The sequence below is a fragment of the Gopherus evgoodei genome, chromosome 4, assembly GCF_007399415.2.
Source record: "Gopherus evgoodei ecotype Sinaloan lineage chromosome 4, rGopEvg1_v1.p, whole genome shotgun sequence".
NCBI lineage: Eukaryota > Metazoa > Chordata > Testudines > Testudinidae > Gopherus > Gopherus evgoodei.
In genome coordinates this window covers 34,619,078-34,639,638 of record NC_044325.1, presented here as the reverse complement: position 1 = coordinate 34,639,638, position 20,561 = coordinate 34,619,078, and the positions used below count along the sequence as shown (strand labels likewise).

At 42.6% G+C, this 20,561-nt stretch overlaps 2 protein-coding genes across 8 annotated transcripts in view; one reads left to right on the top strand and one right to left on the bottom strand.

Moving 5' to 3' along the window:
- The window catches only part of EFCAB11 (EF-hand calcium binding domain 11), a 99,390-nt gene extending 89,217 nt beyond the window's left edge, over nt 1-10,173 (bottom strand). The window contains exons 1-4 of the mRNA XM_030558947.1: nt 10,003-10,173; nt 7,692-7,787; nt 3,699-3,923; nt 415-460 (exon numbers count right to left, since the gene is read on the bottom strand). Of these exons, the coding sequence (XP_030414807.1) occupies nt 415-460; nt 3,699-3,923; nt 7,692-7,787; nt 10,003-10,047 (412 nt within the window). The 5' untranslated portion in view covers nt 10,048-10,173. The remainder of the gene's footprint in view (nt 1-414; nt 461-3,698; nt 3,924-7,691; nt 7,788-10,002) is intronic.
- A 364-nt stretch (nt 10,174-10,537) lies between these two features.
- The window catches only part of TDP1 (tyrosyl-DNA phosphodiesterase 1), a 110,150-nt gene continuing 100,126 nt past the window's right edge, over nt 10,538-20,561 (top strand). For 2 of the 7 annotated variants that reach the window (XR_003999951.1, XM_030558946.1), the window contains exons 1-4: nt 10,539-10,785; nt 12,020-12,579; nt 14,398-14,441; nt 17,891-17,946. Coding sequence is in view for 6 of the 7 variants with exons in the window: in XM_030558946.1 (XP_030414806.1) it covers nt 10,637-10,785; nt 12,020-12,579; nt 14,398-14,441; nt 17,891-17,946 (809 nt within the window). In the remaining variant the exon portion in view is untranslated. Of the gene's footprint in view, nt 10,786-12,019; nt 12,580-14,397; nt 14,442-17,890; nt 17,947-20,561 lie in introns of all 7 variants that reach the window. The other 5 variants (XM_030558945.1, XM_030558941.1, XM_030558942.1 and 2 more) reach the window with 5 other exon arrangements.

Sequence of the window (20,561 nt, the reverse complement as noted above, 5' to 3'; positions counted from 1 at the left end):
GTATTTTCCTCATGGAATTTACAAACCATGATTCATATTCTGGTTTTCAATATTATATATGCCAAAAAACTATCAAACCGTTGCATATTTTTTCAGTAATTTTCATTAGTACATTCTAATAATTATTTTCTTTTTCCCAGTTTAAACTGGTATTTACCAGTGTCTGTCGTAAATTAGTTTTTTCTGGAAAACTGTCAGCCTTGCACCAAAGACAAGCCCAAAAGCTCATTTTCGTCATGAGTCCCAAGAATTTAGCAATTAAATAATCCTGACTCATCAACAGCCTCTGTAAATCTCTTTGTAATTAATCTGTAGCAAGTTCTTTTAAAAGTTTTATAGCCTAATTTTTAGATTACAGAATTCATGAATGAGAACAGACTAGAGAGAAAGGAAAGCCTGTTGTTTGCATATTACCTGAATTTTTTTGTTGCACCAAGGCCATTACTGAATCCACCTCCACCTGGAACAGAGAAAATATACCAGGCAATATTGTTGAGCCTGCTTATACCACGTGGTGAATTTGATCCATTATAGTCATTTCAATTTGTATCAATTGTAATTAATGGAATTCAATTCTGATCACGTAACTATTTAACAGCATATCTTGTAAAATCACCTGCAGCATTAGTTCAGTACTGCAGCTTAAATATAAATACTTCCCCCCCACCAAACATTTATGCATCTATGACCAGAAAAGAAGCCAAAGGCTATGTCTATACTACAGAGTTAAGTTAATGCAAGTTACTCCGACAATCAGAAACCACTATAATTGCATCGCTTGTGCACGTTCACACAATGCTCCTCGTGTCAGCAGAGTGTATCCACAGTTGGCACTCTAGCACTGAAAGAGCAATGCATCGTAAATAGCTATCTCACTGTGCAACGTGCCACCTTCTGCTGCTAGGAGTTGTGGGACTGGATTGCAGGACATCTTGGGTGTGGGCTTACCATCCCAGGATGCAGTTTTTTCTGTCCCATCATTCTATGGGCTTCTGGCTACCCTCTGCACCATTTTTCAAGTCCCTGTAATCTATGTGCCTGTCCTCTCTGCCTAAAAACATGGATCCTGCACTGCTCACCAGTCTTGTGATAACCGTTATTAACACAATGCTGCTGATCATACAATATTTTCTGAGCTGTGAATCCAAACAGGAATCTAAGGTGCCTGCCCTCCTGGACGCCACAGAAAGAAACAATTCCAGATTACTTTTGGCATTCATGGAGTAGCTGCACATAGTGGGCTGTTATTGGTCTAGAAAATAAGCACTGAGTAGTAGAATCACATGGTTATGCAGGTACGGTATGACAAGCAGCAGCTGCAAAACTTTTGGATGCATAAAGCCACGTTCCTGGAACTGTGTATGGAGCTTGCCCCTGCCCTTCCACCAGAACATCAAAATGAAAGCAGCCCTGTCAGTGGCAAAGTGTGTGGTGATCACTGCGTGGAAGCTGGCAACTCCAGACTGCTACTATCAGTCATGAATCAGTTTGGAGTTGGGAAATCAACCACAGGGGTTGCATTTACACAAATGTGCAGGGCCATTAATCACATCCTGCTATGAAGGGCTGTGTTTCTGGGAAATGTGTGTGAAATGGGGGATGGCTCTGTGGCAATGGGATTCCCTAACTGCAGCAGGGTGATAGATAGCACACCTATTCCAATTTTGGCCCGGACCATCTTGCGATGGAGTACATCAATAGAAAGGGCTGCTTCTCTATGGTACTGCAGGCGCTTGTGGATCACCAGGGTTGTTTTGCTGATAACAATGCAGGGTGGTCAGGAAAGGTTCATGATGCACACACCTTCAGCAATACTGGCTTATACAGAAATCTGCAAGCAGAGATTTTCTTTCCAGACCAGAAGATTCCAGTAGGGGATATTGAAATGCCCATAGTGATCCTGGGACCCCTTACTCCCATGGCTCATGAGGCCTTACACCAGAAACCTTGACAGCAGCAAGGAGTGCTTCAACAACAGATTGAGCAGGTGCAGAACGACCGATGAATACGTGTTTGACAGATTAAAAGCTTGCTGGTGCTGCCTTTATGGCAGATTAGACCTCAGTGAGGAAAATATTCCCATGGTCATAGCAGCCTACTGTACTCTGCATAATATTTGTGAAGGTAAGGGGAAAAACTTTCCCCAAGGGTGGAGCATCAAAGCAGATCAGATGGCAGCGATTTGGAGCAGCCAGATACCAGGGCTATTAGAGTGGCTCAAAAAGGGGGCTATTCGAATCAGGGAGACTTTGTAGCAGCATTTTGACAATGAGCCCCCGTAATATGTCTTTATATAATGCATTCAGTTAGGCTTGTTTACTTGCCAGCTGGAACAACCCTTGTAATGATTGCTTTCTGAGCATGATTTATAGTTTGCAAATGTGCCAATTGCCACTGCGTATGAATTCCAGCAGCAACCCTTGTGTGTAGGAGAAAAATAAAGATTCATTTTCTTTCTATGAGTACATTCTTATTAAACAGCAATAACCAATAAACAGTATTGATTTCTTGCAAGGGAGATGACTCTGAGAAGCACTCTCTTACAGGAGGCGCTCATAGCCATGTTTAAATCCAGCTATCATTACCTGTCCAAAGGGGTGGAGTGAAGGGAGTACTGCAATGGGCATGGAGATGGCATGGCACGCAGTTCTATATAGACTGCAGGGGAAGGAGAGCACATGTATTCTGACTGCAGTGCAATCAGGGACTTCAGCATCTCTGTTTGGTTGTGCATTAGTTTTTATCATCTGCTCCTGCCCCTTTAAAATATGCTCTTGGTACTGCTTCCTTTCCAGGCTATCTATTTTCAATTTTTCATTAATTGTCTCTCTCTGCATACTATGATCATGATCTGCAGCGTCAGACGATCAGAGTACCTCCCTAAACATATTCTCCTTATGCCTCCTGGGTCGCCTCCTTGTCTGATGGAGGCACTGCATTGGTGTGTAAGAAGTTCCCCTCCAGAGCACAAGAAACAACAAACAGAGGCAGTATTGTGAGTGCACTCAAAGCATTGAATCATAGTAGCTAAATATACCTCTTTCTCACTCTCCCTTGGCAAGCACACAGCTCAACAACCTCACTAAACATGGTGAGTTCAGCCCAGAGGGAGAAAAGGAGGTACATGATGGAGCCAAGGGTCTAGGTGGGTTTTTTAAGCAGAACAGTGCAAGTGACTAGGGACACTATTGCAAATTCTGCCACTGTTTTCCACAGGTTCCACAGATATCAAGCTGATATCTCACTCCAGAAGGTAAAACAAGGATGCAAGGGTGCACCTCCTGCATGCGTGCAGCTTCAGGCCAGGTCCCTATGCTGCTTGCCTGTGTGCTGCTTTGGTCCCTGCAGAAGTGATTACTGACCGGCACCGCAAAGTTTCCTATAGCAAGAGAAAGGAAAAAGAAAAAAAAAAAAAAAAAAAAGGGCAGCTCGGCTAAGGAACCTTTGGCAGAAGATTGGCAAGTACCTCCAGAAAAGTTTCCTAGAGATCTCTCCAGAGGAGTCCCATGAAATCTTGGTGTGCGTTAAATTTTTCAGCAGTGCCCCAACTGCGTAACTGCATATGCAAATAGCAAGCAGACGCAAATAGTGCTAGTCTTGTACATTTCTATACCTTAACTCACTTCTAGCAAATAACAAAACAAAGGACAGCTCTACCTCATGTAATCGAGCAGTATCAAATCAAAATGAGCACTTACCAGATCTCCCCTCTCCTGCATCACACATGCCAAAGCCAAAGTGCTGGGACTGGCATGAACCCTCTGGAGTAGAGAAGAGGTTCTGGACTGGCACACTACTGGATGACTGTCATCTGTCATTCTCCAACTCCACTGGCCACTGTCTCCATCCTCCTGCCACCCCATCCCCAAAGTATCCACGGGGCTCTTAGTGGTGGGGTCACTGCTGAGGATGGCGTCCAGCTCCTTGTAGAAACATTAGGTCTTTGGTGCCACACCAGAGCATTTGCCTCCCTCCTTGATCTTCACATGGCACTGATGCGTGTCCCATTCATGGCCCTTCTCCAACATGCAGGAGAAATCTTCCTGCAGGTATCAAAGTTCTATGGCTGGAGTGGAGCTAGGACTGCATAGCCTCCTCTCCCCACAGACACAGCGCATCCAACAACTCTGTTGTACTCCAAGGACGACAGCGTTTGCTGTGTGGAGCCGCCACAGTCAGCTGGGAAGATGCAATGTGAGGTCTGCACACTGAGCAAACAGGAAGTGGAATTTCAAAAATTCCAATCCTTCAAAGGAGGAAGGGCAGATGCCTGTGTACCAGAGTTCAAACTGCTGACCAGAGCAGTCAGCATGGGCATTGCTGGACACCTTTTAGAGACCATTTATGGTGACATAAGCACAGTGTCTACACTGATGCTGTGTCAATCTGACTTTGCTGCAAAAAGCTCTTCACTAAAATTAAGTAGCTGCAGTAGTGTGATTATAAAAACAAAAACAAAACAAAACCAGACTCCTCCTTTCAGAGCTTTTTATATCAACTCAAATGGTTGAAGGGTAACAATTAATCAGATTTCCAGAAAGAAAGTTTTTTTCTCCCCAGAAATTTGAAAGAGCACATTCCTGATACTTTAGTATTCATCACACAATATAACCAATAGCTGAAACTGGTAAAACAGATGGGAAAATGCTTTGCATTCAAAAAAACATTTTTAATTGTGAGTTATTCTACCAAGATAGTAAATCCAGGGCACTTTTTGCATCAGTATACAAGCACTGATAGAGCAACAGAGAAATATCAGTCCAAAAAAATTGGTGTTACTTCTCTCCATTTTAACCCATTGCTAGACACTTATCTCAGGTGGGTCATGTTGCTAGAAATGTCATTTTAATAGTAAAAAGACAAGGTGGGTGAGGCAATATCTGTTATTGGACCAACTTCGGTTGCTGAGAGAAATAAATTTTCGGGCCACACAGAGCTAAGTGTGGCTCAAGAGCTAGTCTCTCTCACCAACAAAAGCTGGCCCAATAAAAGATATCACCTCACACACCTTACCTCTCTAACATCCCGGGATCAATATGGCTACAACTACACTGCATATATTAATAGTAATAAGTTTAAAATCTTTAAAAATATATAATAGCAAATGTCCACTGACAAACTATAGGTTGTCAGACTAGATAAAATCATTTTGAAGGAAAGCAAGGAGTTGTGAAGGATGATATCCTGGCAGAATAATGCAACAATACTATGTAATTCAATCCTTACTTTGTACATCATCCACAAAAGAGTTTACTAGTGACACCTTGTGGTTTAAAAAAGGATATTATTATTTAAAAACAGTAAATAGAGATATTATGAGAAGTTAAAAAACTGAGATTTTTAGGCCTTGTCTACACTACAAAGTTGCAGCGCTGGTGAGGGGGTTACAGCGCTGCAACTTAGGATGTTTACACACCTGTAGGGAATTACCAGCGCTGCAACTCCCTGTTTGCAGCGCTGGCCGTACACCCGGTCATGCCTCGGGTGTAGAGGATCCAGCGCTTCATCAGGTGTAGACACTCACCAGCATTTTTGTTGACCTCCGTGGAATAAGCAGGTATCCCAGCATACCTGAGGAAGCCTCTCCGGTAATTAAGCAAACTCCACTTCCCTCCAAGCAGGTCTCCTTCCCCGCGGTGTGCTCTGGGGTTCCCCGACCCCCCCCTCCAAGCAGGTATCCAGCCCCGCGGTATGCTCTGGCGTTCCCCGACCCCCCCTCCAAGCAGGTCTCCTTCCCCGCGGTGTGCTCTGGCGTTCCCCGACCCCCCCTCTAAGCAGGTCTCCAGCCCCGCGGTGTGCAACAGCGCTGTAGCGTGGCCACATCTAACACCACTTGCAGCGCTGGTTGCTGTAAGTGTGGCCACTCTGCAGCGCTGGCCCTAATACAGCTGTACTAATACAGCTGTAACAACCAGCGCTGCAAAATTGTAGATGTAGACATACCCTTAGTTTAAAATTTATTTTGTGTACATCTCTAGTCAAAACCTTTTTTCTTCAATTATGTGCAAAAATTAAGCAGTTTTCAACAAAGCCCCAGCTAGAAGCAAAAGCCTGTACATATTCTAAGCCAGACCAATAGGTACTTAGAACAAACAAGATAGCTAAATTTAATTTTTGAAATCCATGTATAATTCTTATAATTTAAAAACAACCTTTTATTTTTAAATAAAAGCACTGCAAGCAATTTATTCATATTATGGCATGTGGCTCAATCACTTTTGTTCTTGTAAGAAAAATCATATATATGAATTTTAAAAACTAAACAGCTCATGATCCATAAGTTTTTCCATCTGCTATTCCATAAGGAGTTTTTGCAGGTGCAATTGCTGTACACGTGACACTACTAATGATGAAGTGACATTACCGTGTGGTTGAAGAGACAATTTCATCTGTACCTGAGAGGTGCTGATTCCCTGCAACCAACTCTTATAGTCTCAAAAGGAGCTACAAATACCTGTCACATCAAGATTGTTGTTAGTCACTTATAAGAAAAAAAAATACCATTCTAACCAAATGATGTTCTTGTAGTCCCCAATTTTAGTCCTTTACTCATTTTGGATAAAAAAAGTTAACCTTTCAGCAAAAACTCTCATATCTCAGCCACTGGGAGAATATTTTTGTAAAGTTTGGTAAAATTCTATTCTGTTATTTTTAAGTAATCTGATCATGGAAGGAAAACACTAAATTTTTTAGGATACTATTTTAGCACTTAAATGAGTGACAAGTGGTTTGAAGTTAGCTTGCAGCACATGCAGGCCTCCATGAAGAGTGATTGCTTTAATAAATTGGGAGAAAGGGAAGAGAGAAGCCAGCTGCGAAATTAACATAGTGCACAGTACATTATTTCCTTATTAAGTGGACACGACACAAGATTAACCAGCTACATATGTAAACATGTGTCTGGATAGTAACATGGTGGATACAGATACATTTATTTCATTGATTACATACAACACCATGATTGTATAATCTTTTATATATGCTCTATCTATTCTGTTCAAGTACCATTCCAATCCCCAAAGTATAAGACTGCGTTCCAATACTATAAGAAATGACAAGACTAACATTTCGCATGCGTATTTTATTCTCTCATCCTCTCCTGAGGCAAAAAAATGTGTATGTTGCATAGTATTTTGGTAGGCTTTAAAAAAAACAAACCCAAAGTGGATGATGCTGTGTTTATATGTCAGAAAAGGCAAGGCTGAAGAAGTACATTTTGCACATCTTGGAACCCTAAGTGACTCCAAGAACAAGTGTTTACTTATTGTAACAGACAGTAATTTCTTCTCAAAGAACATCATGAAAATAAGCAAATGGACTGTGTGTATATGAATGGAGAATCATTTGGATCTCATATCACACTTGAAACTAAGCAGGGCTCACTACACCCTCTTTTCTCACCCACCTTGTACACCTGTGCATCCTCAGAGTAGGATTTTGCAAAATTAATGTGGATAGTGATAATGTTCCCAACATGAAAATTAATAGCTTGGGCCTTTTGTTTTTAAATACACACTTACAGCTGACACCTGACTTCTAAGAATCAGACTATACTTCTGTTAATGTCATGAACTGTAACAGCTCTGCCCAACTGGATCTATTAGACTATTTTGCATACGGTGTTCTTAATAGTGAGATATCCTTATAAACATAGTCTTTAAGACATGATGGAGAAAAAAAATAAGCTATACCTTTGAGGGTTTGTAACCAAATAGCATCACTACAGCGACCTTGAAGTCCTCTCTGCTTAAATATCCTTTTTTATCTTCATCACATGCTTCAAAAACCTAAAGAAAGTAAATAGATTTCCATTAAGAAACAACAGGACACCTGACCTAAAAGTTATTGTTATTACCTATTAAAACTGTGTGTGAGAAATAAACAAATACTTATTTGGAAAAAGATATCACATTTAAAACCTGCAACTTAAAAATCATATTGCTGTCTGAAAATGTTTTGCATGCCTTATCTCACAAGGTGACTCAAGGCCAGTGGAATACTACTGCTTTTAGCTCATATAAAAAAAAACACCCCAACAACAAACCCACAACCCTAAATTTTAGCTTGACGTCTTTAAATATAAAAACTTTTTTGCAGTTAGTAAATTGTTATTAATTCACAACATCAAAAATGTTTTCTTATTAGTGTGGTTTATATTCTTTTCATTTTAACTGTGCGTAAATATCTGGCAAAATTTAGGACCTTGTGGGAGTCTAAGGCCATGTCTACACTATAAAATTATGTCGACCTAACTTATGTCGCCATATAGCCACCACAATTATTAAACTGCTTGAGTGCACACACTTGGCTCGTTGTGTCAGCAGCACGCATCCTCACAACCAGAAGTACTTGTACCTATTGTATTGTCAATGTTGAGCATTGTGGGATGGTTCCTGAAGGTCAGTAACAGTTGACATAAGCGACACAGTGTCTGCACTGACACTACACCAACCTATTTACATCAGGTGTGATTCTATGCTACTCAGGGAAGTGGTGTTACTAAATCAGCATAGAGAGGCACTTACACTAGCAGAGCCAAAATTTAAGTGAAGACTCTTCTGCAGCTAGGTTGATACAAGACACCTTACGTCAATCTAACTGTGTAATGTAGACCAGGCCTAACATTTTGAACAGATTCCTGGAAACAAACCTACACAAAAGACCTGCTCCTATGAAGCTTTGAGCTTATTTTTAAAGTACTGAGCATCTTTAACTCCCACTTAAGTCACAGTGCAGGTCCAGGCCATGGCGTGAACAAATTGCTGGGGAACAGTCATGGTTCATGGTCAGGAAGCAGCAAGTCTTTTCAGAGAAACTAGCATTTCAGAAAAAAAAACAGTGCATTTTCCACACATTAGTATTAAGAGGAAGGTTTACATAAAAAACGTATTTTGAACCACATAATTCTAATGAGGGATTTTCTCCCATAAGTGCTGATAGAAAATTACAACATGGTCTCCACTTTTGTTCTGGTAATATTGGGGGGTATATTTATGAGCTATTCCAGATGGAAATGTAAACAAACAAAGAAAATAAAAAGACACAGGGCTGCTGTCTGTCACTTTAAGAAAAAAGAGTGCCAATGAAATTTCTATTTGTTCATGCCTTTCATTATCAGGTTATGTGGTGTAACTTGCCTATTTCATCAGCATTCTGATATCAGGGGCTTGCAATTACATTATTTGTTAGCTGTAGTCATGGGCTTGTAGTAAATTAGAATACAGAAGCAATCAAATCCTAAATCACTTCATTTTGTTAGGCTAAACCAGTTTTGATATAGACTGTGTTCTTAATTTGATTAATTTAAACCCTTTTTCCTCCCCCCCTTCCTCTAAACCGTCGTACAACTATCCTCATTAGCTGAGCACTTTATGCAGTAATTAAAAATAATCTGAAGGAATGATTATGCAAATACTACTCCTGCGCTCAACCAGCATCAAGGCCAAATGAAGCGTTACCAGCCAGGACACTGTGGTGTGCGTATTGCGCTGCTTCAACTCCGTGCGAGACAACAGGACGGTTCGTCTACAGCCTCAGAAGAATAGGAAACCTGCCGCTCACTGGGTGCTGACTGCGGACGGCGTCCGGGCCAGCGGCCGGGTGCGAAGCAGGATTTACTTCCCACCACCACGCTGTGGCACCAGCTCTCTGCCGCCTTCCAGCACGTCCAGCCCGGAGGGGTTTCAGAGGCATGGGAGGGACTGGGATCAAGGGCGAGCCGCGTCCCAGTGAAACAGACACAACGCGCCTGTGGAACAGATGGCCGCCCGCAGCCTGCGCTGGAGCTCCACGGAGCTGCCCCGGTGACTGCCTGGCAACATGCGGCCGCTCCCTGGCTAAGCCCGACCAGTGTCGGGCCGCTTCTGGGGCCACCTGAGCGGCCCGGCTGTCTCCGCAACCCGCCTCCCCCGCAGCCTCGGATGCTACGAACCAATCGGCCCCGCGCCTGCAGCCGCACTCGGCTCCCTGAGTAGGGGGATTTCTCCCCGGACCGGTACCTACCCGCACGTAGCGCTCCCTGCCCGCTCGGCTGGGGGCTGCGCACATGACCCGGCTGCCCTCACCCCTCTTCTCGGTTATAGCAACGCGCCCGCCTCGCTTAACTTCCGCGGGGCAACCACAACGCCGCCTGCTATTGGTGCGGAGCGCGGGGAAGACGCCATTGGCTGAGGAAGTTGGGATGGTCCCGCCCCCGGTTTTCCCAGGCCCCGCCTCCTCCCCTCCGTTCGGGACCCACGTGTACGAGACGGGTGACTGGACCCGGAGGGAGCCCGCCCCGGAACGGGAAGAGGTGGGAGTCGGCTCTGCGCGGGACAGTTCAGGTGCCAGGCAGCGCTGGAGCTCTGGTGAGCAGTGTCCCTGAGCCCGCGCAGCTGCGCGAGGATCCTGGGCGGGGCTGGGGCTGGGGCTGGGGCTGGGTGCGCCCCTCGCTGCGGGGGCAGGCCCGGCCTGCAGAGCGAGGGGAGGGGGCAGCGTCCCACAAGCACCCACTGCCCGGCGCGTGGCAGGAGCGGCCCTCGCTCCTGGTGGTGGCTTCCTGGGGTGCCGGGAGCCCTGGGCGCTTCCGCCCGTCTGGCTCAGCGCCGCGGCGTGCGAAGGCGGGTGGGGAGCACGGGACTGCGCCTCTCTGCGGTGGATGGTCCTGCGGGCTCCCCGTGTCGGGCTGGGCCTGGGGGGGTTGTCTGTAGCTCCCCTCGGGACCAGGGCCGTGTTGAGCTGGGTTCTGGACAAAGGCAGGATTCTCCTCCCGAAGCGCTTTCAGTCTAAAGATTTGTTTGTCTGCACGTGAGTGTTAATTGGATCAAATTCAGATTTGACTTTAGCGCATAATAGGTGTTACATGGAGCTGGTCTGGAAAGACGCTGTATATTTACACACATGAGATTTTCAAAGTGGATTACACTAAACAGAAGCAAGGCATTCTTATTTCAGAATAAATGTGTCCACATGGAATGTTGCTCTGGAATAACTCCATGTGTAGACAAACCCGAATACCCTACCTCATATACATGCTTAACCTTACATACAAATAGCTCCACCAAGTTTGTCTTTGCAAAATGAGAACTAATGCAGAAAGTGGTATATAAGAGGGATACAGTCTAATAGATTTAATTTATGTGAACTGTACCTTTTTTCTCTTTACAAATAAGTGCCAGCTATCTCAATCCAGCCGTTAGTTACTGGCTGATTTCCTATAGGTATCAGGGCTCTAGGTTAGGGGCTATTAGCCTTGCAGTTTGTCTTTTGAGGCAGGTCTTTCTTTTGTCTATTTGACCCCTGGCTTAATAAACTAGTTGCCTTTCACTTCCTGCTGACTGTTGCTACATGTGCAGTATACTAAGGATAGTAGTTGAACTGCTTAGGAAAGTAAGTAACCTGAACTGCAATCCTTTTTCCTATTTCAGTCTTTTTAGTAAATATTTTTTTCCCCAAGCTCTTTTTTTTTTAATAGTGGTTTTCTCATTGGTTAATAGCCTATCGTTTTGATGAGCCCTCCCATTGCAAAAGTCAGTAGGTGTTGCAGTCTGTCTCCTGAGGTTAAAATAAATTTCTGATTTATGGCCAGAGCTATCCTAAAAAGTTATGTCAAACCAGCTATATTACATTGTTCAGGGTTGTGAAAAATCCATACCCCTGAGCTATGTAGTTAAACCAACCTAATCTCCAGCACAGACAGCACTAGGTCAACTGACGAATTCTGTGTATTTTGTCTTCTGTAGACCTAGCTATTGCCTCTTGGGGAGGTGGATTAACTAGTGATTGGAGAACTCTTCCTGTCGCTGTAGTGAGTGACTCCACTGTAGCAGTTTATATGTAGGCATAACCTAAGTCTTGCATACCTTTGGAGGGTTTCTAAGTGAGAAGCTCTCTGGATGACCCCTTAAATAAAAAATTCTCAAAGTCAGGGTGAAAGTTCAGGATGGTGAATTAGTAAATAAACTCTGGCAAAGAAAATGCCTGTGTGAGAAGTACAGTAGGCATAAAACACAGCTTTTGTGGTGGTGGTTTTTTTTTCCAGAAACATGTCTCAAGAAAGTGAGCATGGGAAATGGACGGTATCTAGCAGTGATGAAAGTACAGAAGAAAATGATGATAATGCTGAAGAGCCATCTACATCTTCATTGTCTCACAGTGGACATGGCAAAACTAGTGGATCACAGTATCCATGTTCAGAGGCTAGAAAAGTTGGTCACAAGAGAAAAGCCTCCCCTGTGAAATTTAACGATGCAAGTTTTCCAACAGGGATTTCACCAGCAGAAATCCAGAGAACTTCCCAAGAAGGTTTAGGCTGGTGCCTTTCAAGTAGTGATGAGGAGCCTGAATCTGAAGGTCAGCCACAGCATGCACAAAAGGAAGCAGTCAAAGAGGAGAAATACAGTGCTTCTAAAAAGCAGCCTTCACATAGATTTGAAGATAATGAGCTCCCAATGAGCCAAAAGCCAGAAAAACATTATAAGGTAGCAAGTGAAGGCCAGGACACTTGGGATTTGTTGAATGGAGGGAACCCTTTCAGATTCTTTGTCACTAAAGTCAAAGGTATTAAGTCTAAGTACAACTCTGGAGCACTTCACATAAAAGGTAAGTGTTTAATTCCTACAAAATACTCTCATTCAGGTAGAATGAGACTATTAAAGAAAGTGTTCTTGTGTATGTGTCATGAAATTCAGTTATCGTCCCTCTTTTGGAAGTATGTGACGTATGGATAGTATAAGCTGTGTTTTATGGCTATAACCCTTTGGGTACCAGTTCCCAATACAGCCTCTGGGTTAGAGTGCACCCTTGTATGTCACTGAGAGAGGTTGCATGGTGCTTGCATTGCTGCCTTCTGGGGTTCGGTTGAGGGAGAAGGATTTTAATTCATTATTAGGGTCCTATAGAAGCTCCCACCATTGGAGGCTCCCTGGAATAAAGTGCATTTCCTAGGTGCTGAATTACACACCCCTCAAAATTTGCGATTACTTTATGCCACTGTGAATGCTCTTATTGCTGAATTTTTAAAGCACTTGGATCGGCAATCCTAGAAATTACTGGAAATCTGAGTATAACCCAAGGTTGAATAACTCCTTCTGTGTGTAGTATTGACACTTCAGAGATGCCATACCAGATAAATAAGCCAGTTACAGCTGATGTGCAAAAAATAACTTCATATTTCTTAATACATATGTAGTACATCTTGAACGTCAGCAGTAATGTTACACTAACAGTCTATGTGCATTTAATTAAATAGAAATCTGATGAATTATAAACTAAAATAGTCATACAGTGTGCATTTATTTCAGTATGAGATTTGTGGGCTGACCTTTAGCAACGTGGAAATGCTTGTACCAATATGAGTGTACATATTTGTAGCTCTGTACTTGTGTACAATGAAATTAAGTAAAGAGAGTCATGCCTCAGGGTGTGGTTGATTGTTTAGCCAATATTCTCACCAGTGTTGTATGCCCAAAGTACTGATGTGTTGTCTGAGGGATCCATACTGCAAGATTTTACAGGAGTAAATCAAGATGCCAAGGATTCTCGCATCTCTTTGAGTTCAGTGGGACTTGAGGGTTTTCATGCTTTCTCAGAAGTGCTCTGCATTTTGCTTGCTTGAGCCCTGAACTAGGGGATAGTTTTTGTGCATTTAATCTGCAAAGCCAGGTTCTGTGGGAAGAATCTTAAAATATTTCATCTGATAATATTTTGGAAAGCATGTATGTAATTATATTTTGGAGTAAATCTTTTAGTGCTTCAAACATTCAGTTTTTGTTAAGGCATTATCAGTGGGCAATCTATTCTAAATTCTAGTACACAAAGAATATGAAGCTTCTGTCTTGGGCCTTAATCCTTCAGTAAGACTCTTGTGTGGCCTCATTGACTTCAGTAGGAGTTGACCTATAAGAATTCAGTTTCAGGATCAGAGGCTATCTCTGTGCTCTAGCTGCATTTGCTTCTCCCCACCCCAAGAATGAAGGAAGTGGAAAATCCTGAATTGTTGTCAGGAGACACAAGTCGTTCATGTCCAGCACAAGCGTAGTATGGACAATATCAGTACAAATGTCTTCATGTTACCTTGCTGATGTTCTTCAAACCTATTTTGGAGAGCCCACCTTCAGAGGTGACAGGGTAGTTCATTCTCCATTGCTCATTGTAGTCTTCCGCAGTTTGCCAACACGTTTGCTATTTTTTTGTAGACAGACTATGAGAACTGGATTGTCACCCCAAATTATTTCACAAACAGTTGCTGATGCTGCTTGTCTGGACTGCATTTAAGCCAGCAATCTAGATGAGAAAGTCTCCCTATCATTTTACCAGGTCCATGTGCAATAGTAATTAACAAATTGTAACAAGATCTAAAGTGTATATGAGTATTTTACTTATAAAGATGTGGTTAATAGTGTTTTGTTTTTTTGATAGATATTTTGTCTCCTCTCTTTGGGACTCTTGTATCTTCTGCTCAGGTGAGTTTTAGGTCTTGCTGGGGTTTTTTTTTTTTTTTTTCCTGCTTCCAAATGTTGAACTCACTTTCAATGGTTTATGCTGCTATAATTCCATTGACCCCAAGGCTGCTACTCCTGACTCATCCAGTGTAACTAATATCAGAATCTGGCCCTTCCCACTGTTCCAGTTATATCTAAATGGGAAAATACTTAAAAAAGCCACATGCTTTCTGAAGGAGACGTTTATGTTTAAGTGAAATGTTCTCTCTTCTGTTCAAAATTCAGGCTAATTCTAAGAAACTTCCTCTTAGGCTATGTCTTCACTTTCAGTGGTGTTCAGAGTACAGACACTGCATGCCCAGCTAGCATGGATATCAATAGCAGTGTAGATGGGGAAGTACTGCCTTGGTGAATAGAGTACATACACACCAGATCTTTTGTGTATGTACCCTACGCTGCTCTCTACACTCCCAAGCAGTGCCTCCCATGAGCCTGTTTTTAACAGTGAGTATCCAGCTACCTCCCTGCTGCTGGAGTCTGTCAGGGACTCTAACCCAGACGGCAAAGTTCGTTGTCTGACCGCGAGAGAGACAGGCAACACCAGCAAGGTCCGATCAAAAGCTCTTTATTGACAAGTGCACGCGTCAATAGAGAGCAGCTCGTCTCCAGAGAGAACCAGCCTGCTCTTTACATCTTAGTATAAGCATATATAGACAGTTCTGTCGCGTCATAAATTATTCACTGGAGCAACCCACCCCCTTCTTTTAACAACTAGAAACTAGACACCTTTAGTATACATGCATGCCTAAAGTTAGAAATGTAGGGGAGTTAAAAACAAACAAAGAACAAAACCAGGGAGTGAAAACAAGGAGGCTGGGAAACTAGGACTCTTATCAGTTCTTCGAAGGAGCTGCCCGAACACAGCACATCTGGTACTATGCCAGGAATGCAGCTTATCTCTTATCTCACTTTTTTCCAGCGCTTGTGAGACATGCTGCTGCTTCTCAGTGTTTTCCAGGCAGGGATTACCCACAAACCTCTGTTAGCCTGACTTTGGTCAGGTTGGCATACCTGGTTTTGTCTGCTATATCTTTATTCAGGCCTAACAAGTCTTTCCCACCTGCAGTGAAAGACTCTGGCAGTGGGGAAGGGCTCCAATAGTTGCCCACCACAGGGAAGAGCTCTGATAATTGCCTGCCAGCAGAGCCTTTCCCTGCTGCCTCCCCACTGCCAGAGCCTTTCACTGCCGTGTGTAGCTACACGCTGCTGTAGAGATGCAACCTGCTTTTCGCCGTGGTGTGTAGTTACTGTACTTTATATGCCACAACGAGGATAGACAAGGCCTTAACTGCCTGTATCTTTTGGGAATGGACAGGCATTGAAAAGTGAATAGTGTTATATCTGTTATATATATATTCTGTGTGTGAGGGTAAACTGTTCATGGACCTGTAGAGCAAGATGTTGTAGGAGTTATATTGGTTGGTTTGGTTTGTTTTTTTGATGTAGCAACATTTAGGAGCCCCAGTCATGAACAGGATCCCATTGTGCTAGGAACTGTACAAACACAGAAGGAAAAGATAAGCCCTGCCACAAAGATCTTATGTTTGCATTGTTCCCGAAGTCATTGTATTTTGCTTGTTACATTGTATATATGTTATTTATTCCATATTCTGTAATAAGTAGTACATTTTTAAGAAAACATGTATGAAAATGAAAACTTAAAAAAATTATGTGTATTACTTGAAACAGTTAATGCATACAATTAACACAAAACATTAACTAGATTAAAAAAGTCTCGATTAGTCGCACTTAATTTAAATTGGCATTCTATTACAGTTTAATATATTTGGATTTTTCTATATTTTCAGATATATTGATTTCAATTACAACACAGAACACAGTCTTCAGTGCTCACGTTATATTTTTATTACAAATACTGCACTGTAAAAAGGAGAAACACAAGAAATAGTATTTTTCAGTTCACCTTATACCAGTACTGTAGTGCAGTCTTAGTTGGGAAAATGCAACTTACAAGGGTAGAATTTTTTTTTTACACATAACTGCACTCAAAAACAAAACAATGTAGAACTTTAGAGCCTACAAGTTGAAGCATGAAGGGGCATATGTATGATTAGCATATCTCAATACCTTGCAACGCCAGCTACCACAGTGCCATGCAAACACCTGTTCTCATTTTCAGGTGACTTGGTAAATAAGTAGCAAGCAGCATTATCTCCCATAAATGTAAACAAACTTGTTTGTCTTAGTGATTGGCTGAACAGGAAGTAGGACTGGGTGGACAGGTGAATTGAAAAATACTGTAGTAAGGTGAGGCCCTGAAATATAAACTCTTGTGTCAGAGGCCTAGTCTGAGGCCTGAAGCCTGAACCAAAGTACTTACAGGCACTGCTAAGCAAAAGCTGGACTGTGAGCCAGAGGCAGACCTCACTCACAGAAACTGGCGAGAGGAGGGTTGTTACAAGGAGGTGCGTTCACACATAAGGGCTAATAAGAGGAACTTGTGCCAAGAAGGCACCTGGACAGCCTGATACAAGGATACTCCATAGACATAACAAGGAACAGGCAGGTGCATCTTAAAGACAGGACAACATGATGGATAGATCTGTATGTCTAGAACAATATGATCAAAGGGGAGACAGCACCCTAATGACCCAAGAGGCTGTACCTCAATACGTCAGGAGGGATGAGTAATCAGTTCTGTAACTGTATAAAAGTAGGTCCCAGAGTGCGCATCTTTGGCCAGCCTAGGTGGCAGTGGAAAGTCCTGCCACTGACTGAGCTGTGTCCATTGCCAGGGGGCACGTATTCATAGTATGTCCTGTAGAGCCTGTAGGAAACTATTACTGTACTTCGTTTGACAATAAACCTGGCTCGGGTTCCTTCGTACCTTACTAGAGTCTGTGGTCTTTGGGGGTTCTCTTGGGGTTTGCTGTGTCAGCTATCGGCGGGGGGGAGAGCCGGGACAGCACGCAGAGGGAACACACACGCAGCCGACTGTTATCATCATCGAACAAGAGCAGAACACCACACTGGTAGCTACTAACAACAAATACTATTTCTTTTGTTTCTCTTTTTTACTGTGCAAATATTTTATAATAAAAAATAATAGGAAGTGAGCACTGTACACTTTGTATTCTGTGTTGTAACTGAAATCAATATATTTGAAAATGTAGAAAAACATCCAAAATATTTATAATTTTAAATTGGTATTCTATTATTGTTTGTGTGATTAATGCTGTGATTCATCATTTTTTTAATCTTGTGATTAATTGCTATTTTTTAATAGTTTGCCTGCCCTACTTGAAATGTGCTCTAAAATATAAGTACTGCTGTATGCATCAGTAATTTTGAGTGCAAAATATTTCACCAAAGCAGCAACTACAGGGAGAAGTCTTTTTCTTTGCCTTTTTTTTTTTTAAACTGGCCTTTTCTTTTCTTTCCATTGTAAGTTTAACTATTGTATAGATGTGGAATGGCTCATAAGACAGTATCCACAGGAATTCAGGTATGACTTTTTAAGGATGTTTTATTAATACTATTTTAAAATCATAATGTTTTTTTTGTGTGTGTATGAGAATTACTTGGGTCTGGAGGCACAAAAAGAGTTAGGTGTCTAGGTCCCTGTTTTAGATGCTTAAGTCCCAGTTTCAACTTCACTGCAATGCACAAAACTCCTGCTGAACTCATGTGGCACCTAAGGTTTTGCTGTAAAGTTTTCTAGGTGCCTGTGTTTCTGTCTCTGAGCACGCACATTGCTGCCTCACTTTAGGTGCCTGAGAGCCTATCTTCTGCCTAGGTCCTCTGACCCCTGCTGCCTATGTTAGCCCCCTCTAAAAATGCCAAGGTCAGGGCAGGCTGCGAAAAAGAGAGCATATTCTCACAAAACTGGAGGTTAACACTGAAGTTAGACTCACCAACCAGTCACGAACTGTGCTCCTGATCTCCCACACTGGTTATCAAGAATCTGAAAAAAAGAAATCACACCGCTCTCTTTATTCCAGTTCTCTGACTCCCAGTCAGCACATAGGTCCAATAAAGGGAGAAGTTATTTAAAAACTCTGCTCACTATACAAAATGTTCTTCTGATCCCCAAAGGGCCCGCCATATTGTCAGGTCAATATTAGTTTGGATCTTACCCAAAATACCACATTGCCAGCCAATCCTTTAGTATCTAAAATGAAAGATTTATTATAAAAGAACAAAAGAGTTGTTAAATGATCAAAGTGATCAGATATATAAGACTTCAGAGTCCATATATCAGGTTCTTAGCAGCATTTATGAGTTTGCTGGCTTGGAGAGTCCCTCTGGAACACATGCAAAGCTTGGATGAGTCTGTCAGTACTTTTCTTTGTTCAGTGCTTCAGTTTGTAGAGAAATTGGAGAGGTAAGAAGCAGAATTGAAGACAAAATGGAGAAGATGCAACTTCCTTTTTATAGCTTTTGCCATGTGGCTTGTACTTTCTTTGTCCCAAACACAAATTTACAGCATGTTGGAGTCCCCTGGTCACCAGCATGTCTCTACATGTCCTGCTGACTCGAAGTGAAGCCCCTGGCTTCTCTTAATGGGTCCGTTGTATAGCTGCTTGTCCGTCATGGAACTGGCTAGATGGGGTGATGCCAATCTGTCTGGGGATGTGACCCAGAAAAACAGCAGAGGTTTGAGATACAGATATATCACACATTTATAACACACAATAGAAAGATGATACAAACATATAAACAAGATTATCATACTTGGCAAATCCTAACTTTTCTACTGATACCTTACACGGCATATATTATGTAAGATTCATTGCAGTTTTATAATATTGGTATCAGTAATGTTATAAATGGTTGCTCGTATTCCATACAGGGTCATAAGCCCTACAACAATTCACAAACCGGGCAAGATAGGCATTCGAATGCCAGAGTCACATGCAGGGCCTGTTCTGGTAGGAGGACTCTGGTCACGCTTACAGCACACACAGTTGTGGATAGAGTGGAGTGGCAGGGAGATAGTAACAATATTTGGGATTGTGATAGTACCCAGGGGTCAAAGTCCAATCATTCTGTGGGTGCTATGCAAGCATAGTTGCTGCCCCAAATGATGAACAGTCAGAAAAGACCAGAAACAAAGGAAAAGGGGAGTGAAAAACAACATACAAGCAAAATAGTCCATGTGGCAACAGGCACGTTTTTTGTTAATTCCTCCCTTTAACTAACACACACACACACAAAGGGTTTAAGCAGGAAGAAAAGAACAAGGTATGTCTGTGGCTGGTAAAAAGATAAATACAAGCTAACAGGGAGAAGCGTACTAACAGGTAGGCTCAAATAAATGAATAGCATTCAGCCCTAAAACTGGATGGCCTGGTTGTACAAAAGGAGTTAAGTGTTGTGATGCTGAGTGTCTTAGCACCTAACTTTTGGGCACCTATAAAATCACTGATTCACAAATCCTGAGTTTGGCATCTGGGCTCTCTATAAAATAAATGTGGAGAGAGGCGCCTTTGACTGCAATTGACAAAACCCAGCATATGCTAGGAAAGGAGCTGCTAAGTTAGCCAATGGGAGATTCCAACAAGAGGGTGTGTGCTAAGCCCCACCTGTCTCATAGAGATATAGGCACTTAAGTCCAGGCTGCAGGGAGGCATGTATCCCTGCCATTCTCAACTGAGACTCTCTTTCCTGGAGTTGGGCTCTTGTGCTGTTTTTGGAAGAAGCCAGAAGGGGGAGAAGCTCACTCCTGCCCTTGTAACTTTTAGACCAGTGGTGAGAGTATGCACCTGGGCTGTGGGAGACAAGTTTTCCCTTGGCCTGATGGGGAGAAGGGATTTGAACAGGAATCTGCCACCTCTCAGTTGAATGCCCTAACTGCTGGATTATTCTGATGTGGGGGGGCTCCCTCACTCTCTCCTGTTTGAAGCTGTTCCACTTGGGATAAGTAATTAGTCATTGGGGCCAGAGAACGAGAGAGAGCAAGCAAGCAAGAGTGACTCTGTAACCATGAGGCTAGAGCACTCGTCCAGGATGTAGGAGACCCAGGAGCTAGTCCCCCTGTTCCAATGACTCTTTAACAATGAAGCTTCAGCAGGACAGATTGAGGGAGCCCAGTATCTGAATATATCATAGTCCAATGGT